The sequence below is a fragment of the Gobio gobio genome (assembly GCF_949357685.1).
Source record: "Gobio gobio genome assembly, chromosome: 6".
Taxonomy (NCBI): domain Eukaryota; kingdom Metazoa; phylum Chordata; class Actinopteri; order Cypriniformes; family Gobionidae; genus Gobio; species Gobio gobio.
In genome coordinates this window covers 28376445-28400613 of record NC_137102.1, presented here as the reverse complement: position 1 = coordinate 28400613, position 24169 = coordinate 28376445, and the positions used below count along the sequence as shown (strand labels likewise).

General features: G+C 42.0%; 1 protein-coding gene across 3 annotated transcripts in view; it reads left to right on the top strand.

The window, feature by feature from the left end:
- The first annotated feature begins 2625 nt into the window (after positions 1-2625).
- phb2a (prohibitin 2a) overlaps positions 2626-24169 on the top strand; it is a 141684-nt gene continuing 120140 nt past the window's right edge. For all 3 annotated transcript variants that reach the window (XM_079820310.1, XM_079820309.1, XM_079820308.1), the window contains exons 1-3: positions 2626-2758; positions 5907-6036; positions 6287-6371. In XM_079820310.1, coding sequence (XP_079676436.1) covers positions 2663-2758; positions 5907-6036; positions 6287-6371 — 311 coding nt within the window. In that variant the 5' untranslated portion in view covers positions 2626-2662. The remainder of the gene's footprint in view (positions 2759-5906; positions 6037-6286; positions 6372-24169) is intronic.

Genomic DNA, 24169 nt, shown 5'->3' with positions numbered 1-24169 from the left:
CAACATTGCACACCAGCTACGCTCATGCGTTTTTTTATGCACATTTTTAGAATTTATGCACAGCTTGGTGTTTCCATCCAGTGTTTTTTTATGCAATACTCCAAAATGTGCATACAAGGTGAATGGAAACAATCAGGGGGAGCAGATTAAAGTGAAAAAGTGACATGTAAAGTCCAAGTATGGTAACCCAAATTCGGAATTTGTCCTCTGCATTTAACCCATCCAAGTTAGTGCACACACTACTTAGGAGTAGTGAGTAACAGAGCTGTGGACAGCCATTTTGTTCCTTGGGGTTAGGTGTCTAACTCAAGGGCACCGCAGTCATTTCCTGCCAGTATTGAGAATCAAATCTAAAAAAAAAAACCTTTGGGTTACCAGTTTGACTCTCTAACCATATAGGACACGACTGCACAACTGTGTAAAAGATGAGGCGGCAGGCAGAGACATGGATCTAAATGCAACGGATGTTTATTAAACACACAAAAAAAACAAGAAACGCAGGGAACAGGGACACTGACCATCTATCTACATTTAATGACTGACAAAGAACAAGGGAAACACAACCTAGACAGCAAATGTCAGCTCAGATCCAGGCCATATTTGGTACATGTGGATTCTGAGCCGACTGTCTGGGAAGGGCTAACAAGATACACCTGGAAACAATCAGGACTAATCAACAGGAAAAACTACAATGGACTACAAAGATGGCACACGGGACAGGAAACAGGAAATATAACAAATGACACAGTGAACATATAACAGGAACACACAAAAATTATGTCACAGCGCTGTTGAGTAATTATTTTTTAACACTGTAAAAAGTAAAATTGCACAGTATACCTTAGAGTCCTATTTCTACCTGATTGGACCTAAAAAAAATACTTTGACTGGAACCATGAAACACATTTTTTCACATGGTGACCTGAGAAAGCTATTACATTGACCATTCTGAAAATTAAAACACAGATGTCATTTAAAGTGCTGGCTGATCTTATTGGCTGTTCTATTTATTTGAACTGCTTGACCTGAGGTTGCTCAGACACTGGTGAACAGGCCAGGATATGGATGCATTGAAGTGAATGCCAATGAATGAATGCCTCAGCCCAGGAGATGCCAGATGGGCTGATGTCAAACTAGTCAAAGGTCACACAATGACAGCACAGTGAGCATCACATGGGTGTTATTGTCACAGTGTTAAATTCATACATCCACCTGCAATTGTGACAAGCAGGGATAAAAAGTGAAAATCAGTACAAGATTTGGAGCAGGAAAGGTAATCAGGTATCTCTGACACATAGAAACAAATACGCATGCCTATTAGTCCGACTGACTTGTGTAAAAGATTTTGAAATAAAAAAGTCTTGTGTAAAAGGACAGTGATTGATTGTCTTCGCATCAATGATTAGGACACACAAAAAGAACTTGGTTGGAAGCAGACAGAGAGTTTGCATCATAATGTATTATACTTATTTCTGACTCATTGCATGTTTGATGGAATTGATGTGAACTGTGGGTTGAGATATAAAGTCTTTGTTGCATAAATGTTCCAGCATTTTCAAGCATTTCAATATTTTATTCAGCTATGATGGCATTGGCGTGAGTGAGAGAGTGTGTGATGTACAAAGTCAAAGTTGAAAAATCTCTCTGCGGTTTTGAGGGCAGGTTGCCCAGTACAGGAAGTGAGAAATGTAAGGGCCAATATGTCACACACCGAGATTCAGAAAAGCAAGCTACTGCAATTAATCCTGCAGTTGTGCAAATGTTCTCAATGTTGAATAAGCATTTAACCACAGAAATAATCATTTAAAACAATTTTTTAATATATTAAAGAAACAATACATTAAATACATGTTCATTTGACTCATATGCTGAACCATGCCCTTGCCCGCTTGAATATATATATATATATATATATATATATATATATATATATATATATATATATATATATATATATATATATATATATATATATATATATATAATTTAGATATAATTATTATGATATATCTCTCTCTAAAATAACAATGTGTGCCAGTTATATGTTGAATTTAAAACATTATTTTAAAGTTGGCCCTAATTTGTCCTAGACAAAGTCAGTTTGGCATATATATATATATATATATATATATATATATATATATATATATATATATATATATATATATATATATATATATATATATATATATATATATATATATATATATATATATATATAATTTTATTTAATATTATTTTGTGTGTAATTGGTGTGTGTGTGGGGGGGCCTATTGATGATTTATGTTGATTTAAATAAACTTTTTATAAACAAAACATTGCATGGTAGCTTAATTGTACACTACCTTTTTGCTTATTTAAATAAAATTATATTAAATAAAAACATTTGCGTTACAATAATGTGATTCTAATGAATAGATTTAGCTTTAGAGATGTTTGTTTTTGCCATTACTCTATAAACAAGAGTTCTCTACTGCCACCTTCTGACACGTTCAAGACGTAGCCTACTCTCAAGTGTTCTCATAAACAGATCCAAAAGTGACATGTGATTAAAGTTTAATCCAACTACGAAAGTAAAAGGTTCTCCACGAGTCTCTAAAGGAAGCTTTGTTAAAGATCGTCGCGGTTTAATCACGTTCATTTCACTGCTGCACAAACTCCCATGGTGCACCAGGACGTGCAACATCACGTGCTTGGACTGTCACAGGTGACGTATAGTCGAGAACTGGACAGCAGCATGGCGAGTAAAGATCCCGCTGTAAGTTACTTAATATTTAAAATGATAAAAAACGTATTGGGAATGTAAATGAATATTTTGTTTGCAGGTAATAACTGCAGTTTAAATAACTGAGGTCTAGTATTTTGCATTTAATTGTATAGGTTTATTTATGTCTTTAAAAAGCTATGCTAGTATCTTAGTGTGCTAGCTTTGCAGGGTTCAGTTATGCCACTATGACGCACCTTGTACAACATTGTGTGTGACCTTCATTGAGATATAATTATTATGATATAGCTCTCTCTAAAATAACAATGTGTGCCAGTTATATGGTGAATTTAAAACAGTATTTTAAAGTTGGCCCTCATTTGTCCTAGACAAGGTCAGTTTGGCACACTTGAATTGCATTACGTGTACTCGTACCCCACATTCATTTATTCATTGAATTCGTACTCCGCAGGCTACTGGTATCTTGCACAAAAAAAACACTAATGGCATTATTAAGAGTTTTTATAAGATTTTATCAAATTTCATGTCTTTTTGTAGTCTACTAAGAAATTATTTCGAATCTGAGTTGAATCAAATTGGCTTGAGATCAGCTTTATGTCTTTAAAGTATTTGATTTATACATTCAGTTGCATTAAATATACATTTTAAATTTAATAACACTGCAGTCAAGCAACCAGTAAAAAAAAAAAAAACTTTTAGCAGCAAAATTAAATTCTAAATGTTAAATTGAGCAGCAATCTTCAACAGTCGTTACAGGTCTATTCAAATCGCGTCTGGTCTCGCCGCTATCTTGAATCGGCCCCAACGCGGGCTAGTGAGAGATTTTTTAGCAACCACCGTTTTTAAGACACAATAAAGTAAAAAAAAATCACAAGCAGGTTTTAACTAATGTGTTTTATGTCATAGATCAAAACGTGAAAATATTTAGAGGCTTTGTTAACCACAGACCTTATTTCAGGCGATTTAGCAAAAACCCATTTAAAAAACCCATAGACTTTAGGGCGAGGGAACCGGAAGTGCTAAAATGCTAACTCACTTCCGCGTTTTGGCCTACAAAGTGACATCATAACTTCGGCACTCTATGGCCCTTATTTATCAAAAGTGCGTACACCAAATTTCCAGTGTACGCCTGGCGTACACCCAAAACCACGGTGACTTTGAGATTTATCAATATGGACGTTGGCGTACGGCACGCTCAAATCCTACGCCAGCTCAGGAGGTGGTGTACGCACGTTTTGAGTTATTGCGAAAATGCGCAGAAAAACAATTGCTAACACCACAAAACACACTGACAAAGATATGCTATATTATGACCTGTAAAACAACAACAACAACAACAACTAAAGCCCTATTCACACGGGATAAGTACGCTATTATCTGGGGACCTCGTGTGATTTAGAAATTACTCCCCCACATCTGAATTTTGCGTGGCGCATTCGCACGAGATTAGCTGTGATTTTACTCGAATTTACTGACTTATCTCCCGGATATGATGTAAAGACTTGAAAATGTTTTTTCGTTATATCTGTATGAAATTATAAAGCGTCGTATCGATATCATTTTGATTGTTTTATAGTAATAAAAATTATTTTGTTCAGTTAGAGAACAGACGCAATTAAAAACGTAACTGAGCAATATAATAACAATATACGACGGAAGATTCAGTTTCAAAGCTAAATGTAAGTGCCCATTTAAGCGAGTTGTCATTGTACTGTTCTGTTTTTGTGTTTTTCATTAAGAATAATATTAAACACACCATTCAAGCAATTTACTCCCAAATTGGTGCTCATTCTAAAGTGAAAGTATAATCGGCGCGGCCGCACGGGACTTCATAACGGTACGCATTATATGCAGCCTAGCTCCATTCTTCGTGAAAGATAAAGATAGAAATGCGCACAGGACACAAACCTTGCAAAAATGATATACGATCCGCCTAATCCCGGCCAAATCACAGAGATGGCGATTCGCACGGGACTAATGTTATCACAGGACCTCTGTGTTTCGCGAAATTTGGTAGGTAATTTGCGGGGGAATATTTACTTTACATATTACAGACATGGCCGATTCGCACGGGATTAAGATCATAGACATTCTCTGCAATTATTACAAATCACCAGAGGTCCCCACATAATAGGCTACTAATCCCGTGCGAATAGGGATATAGTAATTATAAACTTCAGTGTTTATTTGTGTGCAACATGGACTTCAATGTTTAATTTGTGTGACTTTACCAAAGCATTTGATTTGTAGGCATATATGTATTCCTCCAGTTGTGAGCCTCTGTCGTTTCAGGGTTAGGCACGCTGCGTGGACTGGGACTGAAAATAATTCAGACTGACAAAATAATAAAAATGACATTCTTCTTCTTTTAAATAATAATAAAATAAATAATAATAATAACGACATTCTTCTTCTAAATAACAATAAGCGTCATTAATAATACAAATCATAATAATACGAAGAAGAATCTTACAAATTGTCATGCAATTATTAATGTGAATGAATGGTACTCCACATCACATCATCATCATCACTATTGTACACCCCAATACATGTGACGTGATACGAAATTAAATGCTAATTATTTCAAAACACGTGCTGTAAAATAATGAATTGTGATTGGTAATTTCTCATCCAAACAGCTATTTAAACTGGATTTCCACCGTACACCTTTTTGTGGGCGCCTTTAATCCCACTCTTTAAACTCCCAAATAAAACAATTTAGTTTTTTTTCCCACTTCCCTGGTGGTGATGGTCTGGATCTCCACGACGCTGAAGTTTCGCTTCTTTGCCGTCTTCCGTGTGTCCACGGCGTAAAATGAGGGCGTGGGGGAGGCAGAGACTTGAATATATAGGGGCGTGTTATTCTAATGACGATCGTTTTCAGCCGCGGCATTTATCAAGGGCAGGTTTTGCGTACGCCTGGATTTCAGAGGTGCGCACAGCTTCATAAATCAGGCGGTGAGAGGAGTGTAAGCATCATCTTACGCCAACATATGCGCCCGTTTCTACGCAAGATTGATAAATGAGGGCCAATGTCTGTGCATTAGTAAGAGGAGGATCAAGCATGTTGAATATGATATATCATGCTGTCTAGTTATAAGACAACATCATTCATATAATGTAAATAACCATTTGAATATATATTTGAAAACTGACTTGACATTTCTGTTTGTCTCAGAACTTTTTGCAGCAGCTGAGGCAGATTGTCGGCAGGATGGGGTCTGGTCCTCGAGGGGTTGGGCTTGGCGTGAAGCTGCTCATTGGAGCCGGAGCCCTTGCCTACGGGGTCAAAGAAGCCACATACACAGGTAAAGCACACACTGAAAAAATAAAGGAGGATTACATAGTTAGGGTGGGCAAATTAAATAATGAATGAAAGTTCACACAAAAGTAATAATTGCTGCACATCAGGTACATTACACATGACTACTGTCATTCAAGCCATGAGCTTTCATTATATTAGTTCGTTGGTGCTTCTTCTTCTTCACATGTTCTGAACTCATACATGATTTATTGGGAGTTTAGTAACTAATTGTGTTTTGCTGTGTGTGTGTGTAGTGGAGGGTGGCCAGAGAGCCATTATCTTCAACAGAATTGGAGGGATGCAGATGGACACTGTGCTTTCAGAAGGATTGCACATCAGGTACATTACACATGACTGCTGTCATTCAAGCCATGAGCTTTCATTATATTAGTTCGTTGGTGCTTCAGTGACGACTTTGCTCACAGAAGCTGTCAATTTCAGCTGTCAAGCCCCGTTTTTATAGCATCAAATAACGAACTAAAACCAAACTTATTAACACTTGAACTTACATTAGCGTGATGATAACTACCTAAAAGGAACCCAGCATATCCTTCAGTTTTTCATCCTCAGTATTCACATTTGTATGAAGACAGACCCACATACATCAGTCCTTTTGGAATTCGTATAAAATCACACTTGGAAAATATGGACATTAATTTGGATATCCTTACATTGACGCATCTGTGTCCTATACCGCCTTGGAATATTAAAAAACCCATCTTCATGATGAACCTGGCTCAGTTTATAAAAAACATAAATCATCCAAATGTCTATCAGGAGGAATTTTTGGATATAAGGCACAGCTTACCAACTCATGTACCTGTGTACACAGATGGATCAAAGTCAGACAGTCGGGTATCTGCTGCAGTAGTGATTGGGTCAAAACGCTATGGCAAGTGTATCTCTGGACAAAGTTCAGTCTTCACAGCTGAAGCATGTGCATTACTTCTAGCTCTTGAAAAAATAGAGAAGGAACAACTACGTAACTTTTCAATTTGCACAGATTCTAAATCCTGCCTACAAGCACTTGATTCTTTGAAAACTGAACAAACTATAATTACCAGCATAATAGGAAAAGTGGACTCTTTAAAGAAACAAGATGTTAATATTGTTTTTTGTTGGATACCAGGCCATATGGGTTTGACTGGTAATGAACAAGCAGATAAAGCAGCAAAGGAAGCACTTCAGTTGGAAAAGACAGAATGTAAAATACCAGCATCTGACGTTAAACCCATATCGAACCTGTACATTTACAAGAAATGGCAAATGGAATGGAATGAATGTGTAAATAACAAATTATATGAGGTGAATCCAGTTTTAAATCAAGGAGTTATTACTTAAATAGATATGACCAGGTTGTATATACGAGGTGCAGAATTGGACATTCAAGACTCACTCATTCCTATTTATTGAACGGGGAAGAGAAACTGGTTTGTGATCTGTGTAAGAATTTCACGAGTGTAAAACATATTTTAATAGAATGTCCTTTTTTAAATAATATTAGAGAACGGTTTTATTCAGAAAACACATTAATGGACATTTTTAAAAAGGTTTCTCCTGGAGTAATTTTAGAATTTCTGTCAAATATTAAATTGAAAGATGCTATGTAATTAGGGCCCGAGCACCGATGGTGTGAGGACCCTATTGAAATTCGAAAGTTTATTAGGGCCCAAGCCCTGAAAGGGCGCAGAGCCCTATTGTTCTTCCTCAGATTATTCTTTTTTTTATTAGGGCTCAAGCCTGAAAGGGCGCAGAGCCCTATTGTTTTCCTTAAGATTATTATTAGGGCCCAAGCCCTGAAAGGGCGCAGAGCCCTATTGTTCTTCCTCAGATTATTCTTTTTTTAGGGCTGAAGCCTGAAAGGGCGCAGAGCCCTATTGTTTTCCTTAGGATTATTATTAGGGCTCAAGCCTGAAAGGGCGCAGAGCCCTATTGTTTTCCTTAGGATTATTATTAGGGCTCAAGCCTGAAAGGGCGCAGAGCCCTATTGTTTTTGCTCAGATTATTATTAGGGGCCAAGCACCGAAGGTGCGAAGGCACCTATTGAAACCGTTCCCGTTCCTATTATTATTATTATTAGGGGCCAAGCACCGAAGGTGCGAAGGCACCTATTGAAACCGTTCCCGTTCCTATTATTAGGGGCCAAGCACCGAAGGTGCGAAGGCACCTATTAAAACTGTTCCCGTCTTTTTTTCTTCCGCCATGGGAGTCTATGGCAGCCCATAGAACCGTATGGTAAAAAGTTATGAAATTTGGCACACTAATAGAGGACGGTCTGGTATGTCACCATGGCAATTTTGGTGTCTCTATCTCAATCCCTCTAGCGCCACCACCTGTCCAAATGTGTACTCATGTTTATGCTAATAACCTTTGAACCGTAAGGGCTAGAAACGAAATTCTTTTTTCCTCTAATTTCTGAGCTCATGCCAATTCGATTGCACCTATGACGTCATTTCCCCGCCATTTTCAATTAACCGAAAAACCTACTTTTGCGAACTCGTCCTAGACGGTTCATCCGATTTGCACGAAAATTGAACCAGATCATCTTCAGACAATATTAACAAAAAATCTTGCAAATCAAGTTGATTCGTCTAATCGTTTTCGATAAACGCGCGAACAAATTTTACATAACGTTTGCAAAAACACACTTAAGGCAATATCTCCGCAACGCTTTATCGTGTTCAAACCAAACTTGGTACATGTCATCACAAGCATGACCTGAGGCAACATGCAGCGTTTCGGCGCAGCGCCACCTACTGGCTTATAACTTTTGAACCGTTTGTCCAAAGATCATAAAAGTTGTCTCGTTAGATTCAGGACGGCATGCTGAGTCGTTTGATATTCAATTTTACCATTTCGGCCATTTTGGCTGTCGGCCATTTTGAATTATGTGCTAAAATAATATATTTTACAAACGCATTAGTCTATTGTTACGAAACTTGGTATGTGTCTTCCGCACCATGCTTTGAAGGTACTCAAAGTTTTGGGGCAGTGCCACCTTGTGGTCAAAGGTTATAACAACATTTACAAACATGCTAATAACTTTTGATTAAATTAGCCTAGTTTAATGAAACTGGTCATAATACATTTATTGGCTCATGCCGAGAACATAGATACTAATTTTGTCATATTTGGTCCAACATCCTGTCCTCAATGTTCTTATTTGATCAAAACCTACTTTTTCAAACTCATCCTAGACCGTTTGTCCAATTTCCACCAAAATCGAATCGTATCATCTTCAGACTGTGTCAACAAAAAGTTTGGGATTTTGCATCAATAGATGAAACTGTTTTTGTAAACCGCAGCGACGAAGTTGAGCCATGATGCCAAAATGACTCTTGAGGCTGTATCTCTGCAATGCTTTAACATATTGGCATCAAACTTTGCATGTGTCATTGTTCCCTTATTCTGACCACACCACATCAATTTCGTAACTGTGCCATCTATTGGTCAAAAGTGATAAACCATTAACTTAGATTATCAGTGACTCTATATATATTTCAGCCATTTTGCCTAATCTTCTTAAACTGTATAATTGTTCATTGTTGCAGTTGGTCTGACACTCTCAGACTACAATGCATTTTTCAGCCTTTTGCCTAAAATCATCTTAAAACGTGATTAATTGCTCATTGCTGTAGTTGATCTGACACTGCCAGCCATTTTGGCATGTCTTGTCTTCTTCTTTGCGCTTGGCCCCGGTATTGCTGCTTGCAGCTATATTTAGGGGCCAAGCACCGAAGGTGCGAAGGCACCTATTGAAACCGTTCCGGTTCTTATTATTAGGGGCCAAGCACCGAAGGTGCGGAGGCACCTATTGAAACCGTTAGCGTTCCTATTCTTCTTCTTCTTCTTCTTCCGCCATGGGAGTCTATGGCAGCCCATAGAACCATTTGCGGGAAAGTTATGAAATTTGGCACACTCATAGAGGACAGTCTGAAGTGTCAACATAGCAAATTTGGAGTGTCTAACTCAATCCCTCTAGCGCCACCACCTGTCCAAAATTTTACTCATGTTTATGCTAATAACTTTTGAACCATAAGGGCTAGAAACAAAATTCTTTTTTCATCTAATTTATTGGCTCAAGCCGATTCGATTGCACCCTATGACGTCATTTTCCGTCATTAAAATTTTCCCGCCATTTTGAATTTTCCGAAAAACCTACTTTTGCGAACTCGTCCTAGACGGTTTATCCGATTTTCACGAAAATTTAACCAGATCATCTTCAGACCATGCTGACAAAAAAAACATGGAATTCAAGTGGATTCGTCAAATCGTTTTCGATAAACGCGCAAACAAATTTTACGTAACGCTTGCAAAAACACGCTTAAGGCAATATCTCCACAACGCTTTATCGTTTTCAAACCAAACTTGGTACATATCATCGCAAGCATGACCTGAGGCAACATGCAGCGTTTCAGCACAGCGCCACCTACTGGCTATTGTGGAATGGCTATTTTGGCGACACCAAAAATGGCTATTTTTGCTTATAACTTTTGAACCGTTTGTCTAAAAGTGGTCTCGTTAGATTCAGGACGGTATGCCGAGTCGTTTGATATCCAATTTTACCATATCGGCCATTTTGGCTGTCGGCCATTTTGAATTATGTGCTAAAATGCTGTATTTTATGAACGCATGAACGGATTGTTACGAAACTTGGTATGGGTCATCAGCACGATGCCCTGAAGGAGCCTGAGAAGTTTCGAAACAGCGCCACCTAGTGGAGAATTTTTTTTTTCAAATGCTTATAACTTTGGGTAAGATTGACTTATTTTCATGGGAGTCACTTTTTTTGCCTCCTGAATCCTTGCCGAGTCCAACGATACCAGATTTGCTAGGTTTCGGCATATGGTCTTTGCAGCGTTCCAATTTAGCGCTTAAAAAACATTAGCTGATATCTGCTCACCACCTGCAGGAGGGAGCGTAAGGGGCCGGTGCTTTGTGAATCGGGCAGCAGTCGAGGGCGAGGCCCCCGACGACCCGATCTCTGGACACGGAATCTGGCTTTAGGGACGTGGAATGTCACCTCGTTGGCGGGGAAGGAGCCTGAGCTTGTGCGGGAGGTCGAGAGGTACCGACTAGAGATAGTCGGGCTCACCTCCACGCACAGCTTGGGCTCTGGAACCACATGAAGACATTGGGTGAAGAGAGGGGCGGAGCTGTCAACTGATCACCACCTGGTGGTGAGTTGGATCCGATGGCGGCGGAGGAGGCTGGACAGACCCGGCAGACCCAAACGTACTGTGAGGGTCTGTTGGGAACGTTTGGCCGAGCCCCCTGTCAGAGAGATCTTCAACTCCCACCTCCGGCAGAACTTCGACCGGATCCCGAGGGAGTCTGGAGATATTGAGTCCGAGTGGACCATGTTCTCCACCTCCATTGTCGCTGCGGCCGCTCAGAGCTGTGGCCGTAAGGTCTCCGGTGCCTGTCGAGGCGGCAATCCCCGAACCCGGTGGTGGACACCGGAAGTAAGGGATGCCGTCAAGCTGAAGAAGGAGTCCTATCGGGCCTGGATGGCTTGTGGGACTCCGGAGGCAGCTGACCGGTACCGGCAGGCCAAGCGGACTGCAGCCCGGGTAGTCGTGGAGGCAAAAAATCGGGCCTGGGAGGAGTTTGGTGAGGCCATGGAGAAAGACTATCGGTCGGCCTCGAAGAGATTCTGGCAAACCGTTCGACGCCTCAGGAGGGGGAAGCAGTGCCCTACCAACACTGTTTACAGTGGAGATGGGCACCTGTTGACCTCAACTGGGGATATCGTCGGGCGGTGGAAGGAATACTTCGAGGATCTCCTCAATCCCACCGACATGTCTTCCGTTGAGGAAGCAGTGGCTGGGGACTCAGAGGTGGACTCGTCCATCACCCGGGCTGAAGTCATCGAGGTGGTTAAAAGCTCCTCGGTGGCAAGGCACCGGGGTTGGATGAGATCCGCCCTGAGTACCTCAAGTCTCTGGATGTTGTGGGGCTGTCTTGGCTGACACGCCTCTGCAGCATCGCATGGCGGTCGGGGACAGTACCTCTGGACTGGCAGACCGGGGTGGTGGTCCCTCTTTTCAAGAAGGGGGACCGGAGAGTGTGTTCCAACTATAGGGGGATCACACTTCTCAGCCTCCCCGGGAAAGTCTATGCCAGGGTACTGGAGAGGAGAATTCGGCCGATAGTGGAACCTCTGATTCAGGAGGAACAGTGTGGTTTTCGTCCCGGTCGTGGAACACTGGACCAGCTCTATACCCTTTCCAGGGTGCTGGGGGGTTCATGGGAGTTTGCCCAACCAGTCCACATGTGTTTTGTGGATTTGGAGAAGGCATTCGACTGTGTTCCTCGTGGCATCCTGTGGAGGGTGCTCTGGGAGTATGGGGTCGGCGGCCCCCTGCTTAGGGCTGTTCAGTCCCTGTACAACCAGAGCAGGAGCTTGGTCCGCATTGCCGGCAGTAAGTCAGACTTGTTCCCGGTGCATGTTGGACTCCGGCAGGGCTGCCCTTTGTCACCGGTTCTGTTCATAATTTTTATGGACAGAATTTCTAGGCGCAGCCTTGGGCCGGAGAGTGTCCGGTTTGGGAACCACACGATTTCGTCACTGCTTTTTGCAGATGATGTTGTCGTGTTGGCTTCCTCTAACCAGGACCTTCAGCATGCACTGGGACGGTTTGCGGCCGAGTGTGAAGCGGCTGGGATGAGAATCAGCACCTCCAAATCCGAGGCCATGGTTCTCAGTCGGAAAAGGGTGGCTTGCCAGCTTCAGGTGGGTGGAGAGTTCCTGCCTCAAGTGGAGGAGTTTAAGTATCTTGGGGTCTTGTTCACGAGTGAGGGGAGGATGGAACGGGAGATTGACAGACGGATCGGTGCAGCTTCTGCAGTAATGCGGTCGATGTACCGGTCTGTCGTGGTGAAGAAGGAGCTGAGCTGCAAGGCAAAGCTCTCGATTTACCGGTCAATCTACGTTCCTACCCTCACCTATGGTCATGAGCTGTGGGTCATGACCGAAAGGACAAGATCCCGGATACAGGCGGCCGAAATGAGCTTTCTCCGCAGGGTGGCTGGGCGCTCCCTTAGAGATAGGGTGAGGAGCTCAGTCACTCGGGAGGAACTCGGAGTAGAGCCGCTGCTCCTCCACATCGAGAGGGACCAGCTGAGGTGGCTCGGGCATCTATTTCGGATGCCTCCTGGACGCCTTCCCAGGGAGGTGTTCCAGGCACGTCCCACCGGGAGGAGGCCCCGGGGAAGACCTAGGACACGCTGGAGGGACTATGTCTCCCGGCTGGCCTGGGAACGCCTCGGGGTTCCCCCGGAAGAGCTAGAGGAAGTGGCTAGGGAGAGGGAAGTCTGGGCGTCTCTGCTTAGACTGTTGCCCCCGCGACCCGGCCCCGGATAAGCGGAAGATGATGGATGGATGGATGGATAGCTGATATCTTCGAAACCGCTAGTCCCATTGAGACGAAACCAGTGTCAGAAGTTCGGAAACATAGGTCGATAGCTATACACTAGTGTTAATTTTGTCACCTATTTTTAATTTAGTCTTAGTCTTAGTCTTGTGCCAAATGTCCTTGTTAGTTTTAGTCATATTTAGTCATTCACATATATTTTTTTGTTAGTCAAGTTTTAGTCGACTAAAAGTCTTGTCATTTTAGTCTAGCTTTAGTCAAAGGAAAACTCACTATATTTTGTGGCAAAATAAGTTACATAAAGTACATATAACCTGCATAATGTGTGTGCCACAACACCACAGCTAACTGGTTGATTTACAGCTGCCTTAGATGCCTAAAATCAGCATTAGCTCATGAGACGATGGGCACAAATATTGATTTCGATCTTGATTCAGTATGAATTCATATGTATATAGCCTACTGTACATATAAGGAAAAATAAGTTTTTTACACTTTTTTTGGGTTATATTATATTTGCTTGCATTCTTTACTATTCACTATTATTAACATTTCAAAATTTCACAAATAAGTAAGCAGTTATGATCTGCAATACATTTTTGAGCAACTAGACTACATGTATATTTATTAAAGAGCCATACAGGCACCCAGTGGGTAGGCTAATGGCATTACAAGTGACATTTTTCATTTTTCCAGCCACAAAATGGCTCTAATTTGCCTCTTTGCAGTGGAATTCTCTATTTTAACCTTAATTAACACACTAATTGTAATATAAATAATAAAAATATTAGAAGAAAAATATTTTAAGTGGTCATTAATGGACCATAAGTATTGCAAAAATAGTATTTAGAACCAAAAGATCTCCTCAAAATATTCAATAAATATTATTGAATTAAAATATAGGTTATTTATTTTTAAAATAGTTAAGGTGTATGATCACATTTGACCATCAATGAGTATAAGTGTGACTTATAATTAGTAAGGAATACCTGAGGGCTAAATACAAGAAAAACATTAATATTAATGTTAACAATGTTGCATCTCTATCACTCTCCATAATAAAATGATACTGTAAATGTGGCTGACGCACACTATGCTGTTTGGTTTGCCAAAAATTGCTGCAAACACCTGTATAGTGAAGCTGTTGTGTAACTTACGCGGCTTAAGCCATTCAAATGTACGGACACAGCGCTAGAAGTATTGAGCGCTCCGGGAACCACGTGACCATGCGCACCGCTGCGAGAGATTACAGGCGGAGTCTAGAGACCTGTAGCCTACTCGAGCATCAGCGGGAACTCTTTCGGAATATTTTGAACAGCTGAATATTCATCTCATGATGAAAAAGTAGAGACAATTGTAGACGAAAATGAAGAGAGATTTTATCTTAGTTTTTATTGTATGCAAAACATTTTAGTCTCGTTCTTTTTCGTCAACAATAATGCATGTTAATTTAGTCTTAGTCAGTGTTTTTGGACATTGGTGCAGTCTCGTCATCGTCTCGTCTTCGTCATGGAAAAAAAGGTTGTTAACGAACATATTTAGTCTCGTCTCGTCTGACGAAATTAACACTACTATACACTAATGCCCAAATGTCAAAATATTGATAGTAAGGGGGTGTAAAATCCAATCAAAGTCAGGTGTCAGTCATTTTTCATGTGTTTTTTCATATAAATGTCTATAACTCCAAAACAAAACAAGATATTTTCACCAAACTTGATACAGACATGTATGGGCTCATTCCGAGGACACATAAAAAAATGGTAGGATTGTGCCACTTGATGGCGCTATAATAGAACAACATGAAATTCCCATTGACTACAATGCAGTATTATGATATAAAATGCTATGCTTCACAAATGAATTGTTGTATCATTACGAAACTTGGTATGTGCCATCAGCACCATGCCTTTAAGGTACTTAAAAGGTTTCAAATTGCAAATCAAGGTTTCAAAAGGCACCGCATGTGGTCCATACTTATAATGAAATGGCCTCTTGAGGCTATATCTCTGCAATGACATATTGACACTATATTGACTCCCTGCTTTGATATATTGACACCAATCTTTGCATGTGTCATTGTTCCCTTATTCTGGCCACACCACATCGTAACAGTGCCACCTATTGGTTGAAAGTGATAAATCATTTTTTGGGAGTTCATTTTAGTCCATCTCTGCAAAACGGACTTCAGGATGGACTAAAATGAACTCCCAAAACGTACTGCCAGATTCTGGAAGATGAATTCTACAAACAGTGGTACTAGAGGATGTGGTGCTGGTCCTTCAAGAGTCACACTCAACCTATCTGTCCATAAAGCCTATAAAAAAACCTTCTTCATGTATTTTACAACACTTCAGCTTGTGATTCTTATCTAGTGGGGGTCATTTTTTAGGATTCTTTACCTAACTGAAGTCTCTGAGATCCTGACACCTTGCACTTCTGGAGACTCCAGGTAGGTTGCAGCTTTGGAAAATGGTGGCGCTGGAGACTAAAGGGTTCCTGATGGTTTCACCCTTAATTCTTCACCTTAATTCTTAATTCTTTTGCAGTTAACAGGTGTCTTTTCTTCACCACCTGTTTTTGTCAGATCCTGCTGACCCAACGAGCATTTCACTGTCCAATGGTCATGCCTTAACTGCAATGTCTAGTATTGCATTAGTATTGCATCCTTCTCATGGGCATTTAATACTTTTTGACTTTTCAGTCTGAGTTAAATCTCTTTTTTGGCTCAATTTATCTGTAAAAGAAAACATGCCTAATAATTCTGCACACCTGAATATAAGGTGATTTTCATTTCCATCCTTCATGAACAATTATATATCACTTATACATTATTAAATACTAAATCAATAGTAGTTATTAGGATTACTGTGGTTTGGAATTGGTCAAATGTGCCTGGAAAAAAAATATGATCAGAAAATCAACGTGCCTAATAATTCTGCACTCCCTGTATATGAAACTCGGTACACATATAGATCTCATCGGGCCGAACAACTACCGCACTCATAGTCATAAACTTCGCCCAACAGGAAGTGAGCTATTTTGGGTTTTTTGTAAAAAGCATGCTCTGGAATTTAATATACTCCTCAGAGGCCATTGTTTCGATCAGCACCAAACTCGGTCAGCATTAAGTGAACATATTCAGGATGCTAAATTGCGAGCGGATTTTTGATATCTTGAATGGTTTGGCCGTGGCGAAGCAACGAATTTATGACAAGAAAAGGGAAACAGGAAGTGTGTTATAACTTGTGCAAACATTGACTGATTTGGATGAAACTTCAGCTGTGTGTTCGTTGTAAGAAGCCGATCGCATGGATAGGACTTTTGTGAGTCAAAGTTATAGCGCCACCAACTGGCAGCAAGAAGTGTCACTTTTTTTAAATGCTTTAAATCACTGTCTTATTTTCACCCGATTGACTTCAAACTTCATCAGTATAATGTGAAAACATGGCAGATATAGACATATGAATGGATTTCTGAAATTTCCAATACTGTTGCCATGGCAACGTGTCAAAGTTTAATAATGTTTTTGGCTGTTTTTGAGACACGTAGCATGCTTGAAATTGCATGAAACTTAACACACACATCAGAGATGTCAGTCAGTACACATGGGCAAAGCCTCAGAAACGGGTGGGGATGAGGGGCTCTATAGCGCCACCTTTTGACAAAAGTGGGGGGGTTAGTTTTATCTTCAGTCACCAAACTCGATACATATGATGTTCTCTTCGAGCCGGACAACTTTCTAATTTACAGTCATTAGCTCCGACCAACAGGAAGTCAGATATTTTGGTTTGAACGTGAATATTGGTATAATTCAGGCTCTGAGTTTTTACGTTCTCCTCGTAGGCGATTTATTCAATCTCCACCAAACTCGGTCAACATGAAACAAAGATAAGGAAGATGCTAAAATGCGAACGGATTTTGGATATCTCAAACAGTGTTGCCATGCCGAGGGATTAAATAAGGACAAAAAAGGGGAACAGAAATTCTCTCATATCTTGTAAAATTATGTTTTGATTTCAATTAAATTAAGATTGTATGTTTGGTAATTGAACTTAGATTTATTTAAAATGACTATACTATTTTTCAGATGAATATTTATATATTTTATAAATATTTCTTTGTATATTGTATTGTGCCTGTGTGTGCTGCCCTTCCCTCAATGAACACAAGATAGCAGCATTGTGTTAGTTTTGAAGCAGGATAAAAAAAAACTCTCTCTCTCTCTCTCTCGCTCTCGCTCTCGCTCTCGCTCTCGCTCTCGCTCTCGCTCTCGCTCTCGCTCTCGCTCTCGCTCGCTCTCTCTCTCTCTCTAATTTAACTAATCTAATTTAACTAATTTAAAACGTTCTAATTTTAAATAAAAACGTCATGTGCTGTGTTTGCCAAGATCACGTATGATGTATATGCAGGAATCCTGAAGTAAATTTTAATACCTTTTTAAGACCTTCTCAAAATATTTAAAGACCTCATCGGCGATGAGAACTACTGTTGAGCAATAAAATAAAAATATATAATCATAAGCTATGACAAAAATATATATTAAATTAGGTGAGTGGATAGTTAAAAGACATTGCAATTACAAAAAGTAATTCTTGAAAAAACATCTCTGGACTAATTTTATAAAATCTAAAAATGTTAATGAAAAGGTACAAATTACTTTGTGTTCTTATTAAATACATTTATAAAAAAACAATTTATATTTAATTTATATATGAATGTAAATAATTATATGGGCCTACACAAATATAACATTTCAAGATTTATAGTTTATTGTAAACGTAATGTGCAGCTCTGTAAAGGGACAACAAATATATGATAGATACGTGAGAACAAATATTTTTTTTAATCATCTTTAAGTGCACAAAACTATGAAAATATATGAAAGCGTGGCACAATGCGCTTATGCGCATCCCGGGTGCAGAATGATGCGCTTAAAGCAACATGTAGTCAGAGGGCGCAGTGCACCGCGAGTCTACTATGTATGTCGGTCCAAAAGGTCACTGATTATTCGTTTCCTCACAGTTTTAAATTCCGGTTAGTGTGCGTGTGATGCCTTGTGTTGTCACCCGGGTAGGGAGCACAACATCGTTCAGAAACCGCTAGATAAACTCCAGGAAGATAAATTATTTTATCTACATATCAAGTATTATAACGGGAATATATCTGTCACGAACCACACACGGGAAACAGGGGTTAGATCCAATAGCAGTTTTATTGGGATATTCCGTAACGTAATCCAGTCCAAGCAGGGGTCAACATCCAATAAAGCAATCCAAAATACAAGACCAGAACAGGTAAGAAAACAGAACACAGAAGTGGCGTGATAAATACAAGGACTCCGTAACAAACACTAAAACAGACATGGTATAAATACACAAAGAACTAACAATCATGATGGGGAACAGCTGGGAACAATGACGAGTGCAGTGATGAGTGCAGACAAGGATTGTGGGAAATGCAGTTCCAGAATGAATGGTGACAATAAGAGAGAGACCTCTAGTGGACCCCCGGGGAACACAAACCAGACACTGTGACATAACCCCCCTTCTACGGAGCGGCTACCAGACGCTCCAAGACCCACAGAAAAAAACCAGACAAAACAAGAGTCCAGGAGGGTGATCCTCCAGAACGCTGGAGGATCAGGGGGAGGGATGGGGGGCCAGGTCCATGGAAGGGAACGGAAACGGGGTGACTGCTTAGCCGGCTGCCAGGGCGAAGCAGACGACCCATCGGGTGGCCAGGGCGAAGCAGACAGTTCATCGGGCGGCCAGGGCAGAGACTTTCCCTTGGGCGGCCAGGGCAGAGCAGACAGTCCATCAGGCGGCCAGGGCGGAGACTTTCCCTCGGGCGGCCACGGAACAGGTACCTGCTCAGGGACACACAATGGCTCAGGCACAGAAACAGACACTGGCTCATTAACAGGAACAGACACAGGCTCAGGAACAGATATCTCCTCAGGAACAGACACCGGCTCGGCGGCGGCCATCTTGTCCAGAGACACAGGCTCGGCGACGGCCATCTTGTCCGGAGTCACCGGCTCGGCAGACGAGACCTGAACCGTCTCTGGATCGGCAGACATGCTGTGCCTCCTCCACGCATGCAGTACCGCGACTGCATAAAAGAGGAAGACAGTCCTCTTGGCCATGGCAGGACTGATGGTGGGCTGCATGGGGACGACCTCTGGGACGACAGCGGGCTGCACGGGAACGACCTCCAGAACTGTATCCACTGGAATGGAGACCACCGGAACACGATCCACCACCAGAACTGGAACCACCAGAACTGGGACCACCGGAACACGATCCGCCGGAACTTGGACCACCGGAACGCGATCCACCGGAACTGGGACCACCGGAACACGATCCACCGGAACTGGGACCACCGGAATTGGGTCCCCCGGAACTGGGACCACCGGAACACGATCCACCGGAACAACCTCCGGAGCTTTGGAGAAAGCTCTGTGCTCCTCCCAAGCACGCAGGACTGCCACCACGTAACATCCCATCACAGCCCTCCAGGCCGTGTCCGGACTCGGGACCACCAGAGCAGGGACAACCGGAACAGGGTCCACCACCGGAACAGGGTCCACCACCGAAACAGGGTCCACCGGAACAGGGACCACCGAAACAGGGACCACCGGAAGACGGACCACCGGAGCAGGGACCACCAGGGCAGGGACCACCGGAACGGAGTCCACCGGAGCACGGACCACCAGAACTCGGACCACCGGAGCAGGGACCACCGGAGCAGGGACCACCGGAGCAGGGACCACCGGAGCAGGGACCACCGGAGCAGGGACCACCGGAGCAGGGACCACCGGATCAGAGACCACCAGAGCACGGACCACCGGAACCACCGTGGGCTGCAAGGGGACGACCTCCGGGACTACAACGGGCTGCACGGGAACAGTGGACGCCTGCTTCCTCCTCCTCCTCCTTCTCCTCCGTTCATGATGGGGAGGTGCAGGCTCTGGGCTGGACGGCTCTGGTTCGGGGCTGAAGAGAGGGGAGTTGGCCGCCATGTTCTCCTCAGTTCTACGAGCCCATAAGGCAAAACACTGGAAAATGTTCATACGAGGTGGAACCTCTCCTGATGGAGAATTCCCCCTCTGCTGCCTCCTCTCCCTCTCGGTGGCTGGGGAAGAGACACGAAAACCCATACCGCTGGATCTTTGCATGACGGAGTCCTTCTGTCACGAACCACACACGGGAAACAGGGGTTAGATCCAATAGCAGTTTTATTGGGATATTCCGTAACGTAATCCAGTCCAAGCAGGGGTCAACATCCAATAAAGCAATCCAAAATACAAGACCAGAACAGGTAAGAAAACAGAACACAGAAGTGGCGTGATAAATACAAGGACTCCGTAACAAACACTAAAACAGACAGGGTATAAATACACACAGAACTAACAATCATGATGGGGAACAGCTGGGAACAATGACAGTGATGAGTGCAGACAAGGATTGTGGGAAATGCAGTTCCAGAATGAACGGTGACAATAAGAGGGAGACCTCTAGTGGACCCCCGGGGAACACAAACCAGACACTGTGACAATATCATCTTGGAGTGAGCTTTACCGAGCAGCTGACTGACTGTAACCAAACGCGACGCGCAGTTTGAATGCTGAACGGAGAATGATGGACAGCTACAGCGGAGGAAAGACATTCAGCTATGGAATGGCTTTAGATGACTTTGTACTAGCAAATCATAAAATACTAATAATGATTGCTGAAAGATCATGTGACAATATATATTTCTGATGATTATTTAATTACCACGACATACCTAATCTGAGCAAGTGACTGCCTGTCTTGAGTTTTGTCGACAGACGGAGGTGGCACGAAATTTGACGGAGGCGGCCGCTATGCAGGAAAAACCATATAAAAACCCTGAGGCCATTGTTTAAACTCATCCTTCTCCAACCAGGAGTCCGCAAATTTACATTTCCCCATTTCGGAGTATGTTTCGCAACGTGTGGAGGGCGACACATCACCTAACCGCGCATTTCGCAAAATACGTGACCTCACCCATAGACGGTGCGCGCGCCCCGAGCTGATCTCACTGACATATCACTATTCAGACAGGACTATTTTTCTAAATTATATTTGAGTTACAATTCTCATCACCCAACATCTGTGATTTCAAATATATTCAAAATAATGTTTTCAGAGATTGAAGTAAAAAAACTTTCTCCCACCATTTAGTTTTTATTTCTTTTTGTTGTTAAAATCTTGTGAATCTTGTTCAATGTGCAGATTGCCTCTCTCTCAGTTCTTCCCCTCCTCCCTCACTCTCAGGCTCACCCTGGGTGTGTGTGTGTGGGGGGTCTCTCTCTCACCCTGTGAGTTTGTGTGTGTGCCTTTCTCTCTTGATGATGATAATTTACCCCTTTCATATCATAGACTATCACAAATAACTATCACTTGTGAATAAGTAAAAAAAGAACTATACAAATACCTTAAATTAAATACTGGCCTTCTGGACTTATAACATTTTGAGCAGGAAAAGATAACTTTTCACATATTTGAAAGAGATCTATTTTATCCCATGACATTAAAAATCATCTACATTTAAATGACATCATGGGTGTGGCTTGTGGTGATAGTGGCACCAGCTGCTGCGGTAAATGTGACATTCGAGCGATTTAAAAAAATTATCCTGTTTAAATGCATATTGCCTGCCGTGCACAGTTATGCTGATGCCACCGGCGTGGCGGTGCCACCGGCTTGGGCCCGTCATCGCTGCTCGCAGCTTTAATTAGGGCCCAAGCCCAAAGGGCGCAGAGCCCTATTGTTCTTCCTCTGTTTCTTATTAGGGCCCAAGCCCTGAAAGGGCGCAGAGCCCTATTGTTCTTCCTCTGTTTCTTATTATTATTATTAGGGCCCAAGCCCAAAGGGCGCAGAGCCCTATTGTTCTTCCTCTGTTTCTTATTATTATTATTTTATCGACTTCTCGGGCACTTTTGGGGCTCTTACCATGCTCAAAAACTCTTGAAACTTTGCACACACATCGGAATGCGCGGCCATCAGGGCCGGGCTGAAGCTGGTACCCGGGCGTGGCAGGGGGGCTCAACAGCGCCCCCTAAAGTGGGGTCTGAAAACTTGGTCTATATATCAAACACACTTGCACGTACATGTATGAAACTCGGTACACATATAGACCTCATCGGGCCAAACAACTTTCGTGCTCTAAGTTACGTGTCAGCCCAACAGGAAGTGAGCTAATATGGGTTGTTCTGAAAACACATGCTCTGGAATTTAATATACTCCTCCGAGGCCATTGTTTCAATCAGTGCCAAACTTGGTCAGCATGAAGTCAAGACACAGAGGATGCTAAATTGCGAACGGATTTTTGATATCTTAAACGGTTTGGCCGTGGTGAAGCAACGAATTTATGGCGAGAAAAGGTAAACAGGAAGTGTGTAATAACTTGTGCAAACATTGAATGATTTGGATGAAACTTCAGCTGTGTATTCGTTGTAAGAGGCCGATCACATGGATATGACTTTTGTGAGTCAAAGTTAAAGCGCCACCAACTGGCAGCAGGAAGTGTGTCACTTTCAAAAATGCTTTGAATCCCCATCTTATTTTCACCCGACTGACTTCAAACTTCATCAGTATAATGTGAAAACATGACAGATAGAGACATATGAATGGATTCCTGATATTTCAAATAATGTTGCCATGGCCACATGTCAAAGTTTAATAATGTTTTTGGCTGTTTGTGTGCCCTCCCCTCTATCACCAAAAGGTGGCAGTGTTGTATTATTTTTGAAACTCCCTTTCTCTCTCTCTCTCTCTCTCTCTATCTCTGTGCTTGTTAATGTGATTTATGAGGACACAAATGTTTATGATGACATGGGTATTACACTGGTATTACAACGTAGTGGTTAATGTGGACATGAACTATGACACTATATCACTACTAATACAGGACTAATTTTCTAAATGACATTTGAGATACAATTCTTATCACCTGACAGCCGTGATTTCATGTACTCATTCAGACAGAACTCTTTTTTAAAACAGAGGAGTGTGAGTGTGTTTTCTATACATGTGCTTTACAGAATGTCATGTGCTGTGTTTGCAAAGATCACTTTTGACACATTTGTCTTTAAATTCATTATTTACTGACATAGTTCAAATTTATTTTAAAACAAAATTCACATTATTTTCTACAAGTGTCTGTTTATAAGTGTCTTTTTTTCACAGAAAGTTTTTGTTTGAACGTGAATATTTGTATAATTCAGGGTCTGAGTTTTTACGTTCTCCTCGTAGGCGATTTATTCAATCTCCACCAAACTCGGTCAACGTGAAACGGAAGCTTAACGCATTAAAAATATTTAACGCAAATAACGCAGCGTCCGTTTTTATATCCATTTTTGCTTAGCGTTACATGATCACGCTCCTATTCATGTAAATGCTCCAAGCGCGACAAGACACAAGAGAGCGCGCTGTATGCCAGCGTCCTGTCTGTGTGTGTGTGTGTGTGTGTGTCAGTGTCCTGTCTGTGTATGTGTGTGTGTGTGTGTGTGTGTGTCAGTGTCCTGTCTGTGTGGATGCTTCTCATTTCAGCTAATCAAGGGACACTGACACACACACACACACACACACACACACACACACACACACACACACCAGGCCCGTCGCGACAAGGCAGGCAAACCAAGCAATTGCTTGGGGCCCCGAGCTGGCCTGGGGCCCCAAGACAGCGACAGGTTAAGAATAAAATGAAACGACAAACTGTGTGAGCGCCCCA